The following is a 5337-nucleotide window of genomic DNA, read 5'->3' on the forward strand; positions in this document are numbered from 1 at the left end:
GTTATTGTGAGTTCTGATATGTTAATGATGGTTGCATTGAAAAATCGATACTCTGAACTACAATGTTATCAATGATTATTTTATGCTATGTTATTTAATGTGTCTTAACAACTTTTTCCTTTGATTTTATTGTAAATAAACTCACATTGATCATCACAACTCAACCCCTTAAAATTTTCATCCTTACAGATAACCCACTGGGTTAGGATGTGGGCACGACATCTGGAGGGTCTCAACATAGCCTATTTTATTTCCAATTTATTAAGACTTATTCTTTTGATTTATTTTATTATTTAAGGACTATAATATTTTATCTCAAACTGTGGCATGGGATTTAGAACTTAGGTTTGTTTTTATTCTGCATGATATTTTATTTGAATTCTTAGGATATTATGTTTCGATTATTATTTAGTATGCATGAACCTCGGGTTTTATTAAATACATAAAGTAAATATCAACTTTTCTGTTGCTAGATGATAATTAAAACGTTGAGGAATAATGAATTGACATTTAAACTAAGTTTTCTACTAAGCATAATAAATGTTTTAAAACAATTATTTTCAAAAATTCTGATAATCTTGCTAGGCCATCTCAGTGGCTGATGTAATCTTCTAAATTTGGGTCAACATCTAAACTGGGTTGGGGAGGTCACATATTATTTCTCTACTTGTTTAATTTGACAATTATAACTCAATTTATAACATTATTAATCAATTTTTGTAAATTTAAAAATGTTACATCTTAATATTCAAAAATCTGATTTGTAATTTATTTTCCAATTGATAACACATATTTATTTCTAAATCGTAAAAAGTAAAAATTTTAGAAGCTCCAAAAAAAATTTAATTTTATATTAATTTATAATTTTATATTTTATTTTCTTATTTATTTTTATAAAATTTTTTAAATTTATTGATTAATTTTAATAATTCAAAATCTAATCGTTTTGGTTTTTTATTTTTATTTTTGGGTCCAATTACCAAAGGACTTATAATGTATCCCAAATATTCATTATTTGAATTTGTATTAATTATTGAGAGAACAAAGTTATATTCAAATACCCCAAATTCACTAATTATAAAATGCTTATAATTTTAGTTTTTTTTATATATTTAAATTTCAAAAGCAATTATAAATACAATTACAAAGGAAAATATAAAAAGTACATATTCGAATATCTATAATCAGAATTAACTATTATAAAATATGATTCAGCAAAGAACCAAATAATTATTTTAATTTAAACTAAAATAAATTTAAACGAAAAATTAAATTTATTATTATATCTTTTATTTTTTAATCTTTAAAGGAGAAATAAGATTTTTATTCACATTAATTTTTTTTCCCTTTATTTCATTAGTGTCTAACATATCATAAGACTTGTATCTAAGTCTTAATTTCAGGGACAAAATTAGAAATTTACTTTTGAAGATCAAACTAAATTATAAATTTTTGGAACTTTTAAGTTGATTTATAAATTTATATTCTAGCTTTTCATTCATTTTTATATATGAATTTTAATTTATTACTTAATTTTAATAATTTTAAATCTAACAGCCCTCAATTTTTATTTTTATTTTTATTTTTGGGTCCAATAACCAAATACAAATATATTTATTTTTGAGATTCTGAGATCACTCCAAGTGCTTCTTCACTTGCTCCTTAAGCTACAAAAAGAAAAATGTAAATTTTAGAAATAAATTGTTTAAAGAATCAAAATAAATTATAAATTTTTGGAGATATTAAAAATTATGTTAAAGAAGACTTAAATTAGATTATTATTTTTTAGAGGATCGTTAAAATTTTAACAAAAAAACGTATATAAAATTCGCAGTATTCACTAATATTCAAAGAGGACAATACTTTTATTAAATTAAAAAATACCTTTTTTAACGGCTTGTTTGTGGCGACGATAACCCTGCAATACATTATTACAAATTAAAAAAAATCAAAATAAAATAGAAATAAAATCTAAATGTTTAAAGAAATTGCTTCTTCTTCTTCTTTTTCTTTTCACTTTTTTTTTCAGACATCTAATGTTATTTATTGGGTAGTTTAATAGTTTATCTTACCTTGTCTGTTCCATATAGATAATCACAATATGTAAAAATAGATGCAAAATTGCTTTGGCATTGTCTCCCAACAAAATGATGAAAATCATGATACTCTGGTCCTCCATAAAATGGTATCAATTTGGTGGGACTCCAAGGAAAATTATACCTACATAAAATTAAAAGATATCCATGACTAAACTTCAAAATATTATAATTGAATCTTTAAAGTATCATTATTATACCAATCACTTCACTCATCCTAGTCATCAATTTAGGCGTTAAATGCCCATTTGAATATGACGATGAGTATATTTAAAACACATGGATCAAATTGTAAACACGTGTGTACCCATCGCATGGAATATAAGCTATCCAAACAGTTAGTGGCAAAGCAAAGCCTTGACCCCCTTGGTTAAATAGGAAATTTTCTCTTTAACTCCTCCCAACATATAAATTATTCAAATTAAATCTTTAAGCTATTGAATAAATGGAGAATTTACAAATTTATCCATATGACCTACATCAAATTTAAGCTAACATTAACACCTAAATTGGCAACTAGATTGACAAAAAGACCAGATAGAAACAAAGACAAAATTTAAAATCTAAGCTTTGGTCAACTTATATTTAACACCTAAATTAATGCAATAGTGATATTTTTAGGATTCAATTTGAATGTTTCAAAGTTTGAAAATCGTTTTAAAATCAAAACTACAAATTGAGGATGTTGGGTGGAATTAGAAAAAAGAGCAAAGTTATTTACCCGCTGTGGGTCTCGATGGCTTCAACTTGGCGTAGAGATGACCATAACCACAATGTCGTCATATGGCATGGAACCATGGCTGGACCAAGGAATGTTGGGATCCCCAAAATTAATATTTCAGCCCAATGGGCATAAGGTGCTGCAAACCCTATTGGGGCATTATATTCATGGTGCATGTAATGAATTTTCTCGTAGCCCCATTCACCATGTAGGAACCGATGAATCCAATAGTTGGTGTAGTCCTCCACTAGAAAATACACTATCAATTGGCTAATTACCTCCCATTTTGTTGGCAGTGGCAAGCTCGTATGGATCCCAACGCACTGCCCCATCAACATTAAAAATCTTTCAATAATCAACATGTTGGAACTATGGATTCCTCTCTATTAAGTGTCGGTTTGCATTTTACTTTCTCTATTAAAAAATAAGTAATTTAATTCCTCTACATTAAATTAATGAGCAAACTGATCTTTTTTAAATAAAAATAAAGTCATTTCTACTATTGAAAATTGATATGGCTAACAAAATAAACGAATAGTGACACGTGATGTGCCATGTGTACCTCATACTAATATATAGGAGTTAATTTTTACAGTAGAACTAAAGGGCCAATTTAATTTTTGATCTAACGTTTAGGGATTAGTTTGATCCTTTTTTTTAATAAAGGAGACAAATGCAATCCAACTCTTAATACAAATGCTTCCATAATAATTTTACCCAGGAGTGATTGAAATCAAACTTAAATATGTTGTGTTCTCGATATGAACTAATTAAATTAAGTTTAAAGTTTCTTGTTATTAAAAATTCTATTTAGATGAGCGTTAAGAGTAATTTCAATGACAAGATTTGATTTTACGTCAGTTAGTATTGGGTCCGGAATTCTAGCCATGTATATGTGGAATTTGTAACACTTGTGTTTTGATTAAAAAAATCATAACTAGTATTATTAAATGGAGAGTATGGTGGATCCATTGGTAACACTCACCATTCTATTCGATTTCTTTTTAAAATTTTTGAACTGGTCATGATAATTTGTTTCTATTTTGTTTGGTTTTTGATTTTTTTTTACCAATTTTCGATTTTGAGTTTTTGAACTTCATTCCGACAAATTTTCTTTTATGGCTTTCCAGCATTATTTTATAAACTTTTTAAATTATTTTTCATAAATATCTCTTTAAAAAACATAATTTTTTAAGTAAATAAATATAAGTAAGTTTACGTTTTAATCGTTGAATTATTTAAAATTTTTTATTTAAATCATTAAATTATTCGAAATTTTTTGTTTAAGTTAATGTATGGTTATTAATAAATTTTCCTCAACCCTAAGAAGCTATGCATTGTACGTACCTCTAGAACAGGGAAAGAAACAGCAATGAGAGGGGCAACCACAAAGATAAACTGATGAAGAACATCTTTATAACATTTAAACAACTCCGGGAACGATCTCTTCACTCTCGGTTGAAGCTTGAATCTATCGACAGCGTCGAACCAATACAACTCCACCAATGCCCAGGGCAACGGTACCAAAGAGAACACCAAAAACACAAATAAACAATTATGTGTGTACAATATGTAATCAGATTTATGAGCCGAATAACTAAACCATAATCTCTCTGCCACCGTTAAGTTCCTTCCTAATGCCAATTCCGCCCCTTCAAGGCTGTCATACGGCAGCATCTCCTCTCTTTTGGACAACTTGGATGGTTTGTAATATTAAATATAGGAAGACGGATAAGGCTTTTTTGTCATTGCGTGGAGGATACTCCGCTAAGAGGGTTGTCGGTTGTTTTGGTTAGGGCTTGTTCGTCGGTTTTAAAAAGTTTACACTGATTTTGTGGGAACTATATTCATACAAAAGAAATGATCTTATATGTCATGTTCAAACGACATTGTCGGCTTTTTTCAAGATACAGTGCAACAACCATTTTTTTTAGTTATTCAATTACACTTGTATGTCTTAGCCTTTTTATGGCAGTAATAAGTAATAACACACAATCTGCTTAAAAGGCAGCGAAATATGGACTTTAAAAAGTAACTGTCAGGGACGTTTTCAAAGGTTGTTGATGTTAGCTCGTAGTGTCGGCAGTTTGTGTAGTGCAAGGCAGTGCATCATACTTTTAATTCGGATTACAAATTCGGATATTTAAAAATATCCAATTTAAGGATATTTGATAAATAGAGTTCTGAGCACTTTTTAGTTGATTTAGGCACAACTAGAGGATTGGGTAATTAAATTCGTAAATTATTTTAGTGGCGCTTATAGCAGACATTTCATGTTCGTATAGAATAATTAATATCCTTAACAGACGTCATACATAGTACACACATACAGATTTCCAGTACTCAGCCTCATATCAATAAATAGCATTATACAGTTTAAGTCAAATCATACGGGTCTCACAGAAGGCCTGCATTCGTTTCAAATGACGCTTGTGGCCCGAGAGAGAAATTCTATAATACCCCTAACCCATATCTGTCGCTAGAATAGCGTTACAAAGCATTACCGTAAAAATGTAACTC

At 28.5% G+C, this 5337-nt stretch overlaps 1 protein-coding gene across 1 annotated transcript; it reads right to left on the bottom strand.

Moving 5' to 3' along the window:
- Nucleotides 1-1542: 1542 nt before the first annotated feature.
- LOC107919503 (methylsterol monooxygenase 1-1) lies at nt 1543-4627 on the bottom strand. The gene is made up of 5 exons (XM_041082772.1): nt 4165-4627; nt 2818-3140; nt 2073-2220; nt 1885-1918; nt 1543-1667 (listed from the first exon to the last, which is right to left on the bottom strand). Exons 1-5 carry the CDS (start codon nt 4492-4494, stop codon nt 1663-1665), a joined length of 840 nt encoding a protein of 279 aa, XP_040938706.1. The 5' UTR covers nt 4495-4627; the 3' UTR covers nt 1543-1662.
- Between the last annotated feature and the right edge of the window lie 710 nt (nt 4628-5337).

The sequence above is a fragment of the Gossypium hirsutum genome, chromosome A12 (genome assembly GCF_007990345.1).
Source record: "Gossypium hirsutum isolate 1008001.06 chromosome A12, Gossypium_hirsutum_v2.1, whole genome shotgun sequence".
Lineage (NCBI taxonomy): Eukaryota > Viridiplantae > Streptophyta > Magnoliopsida > Malvales > Malvaceae > Gossypium > Gossypium hirsutum.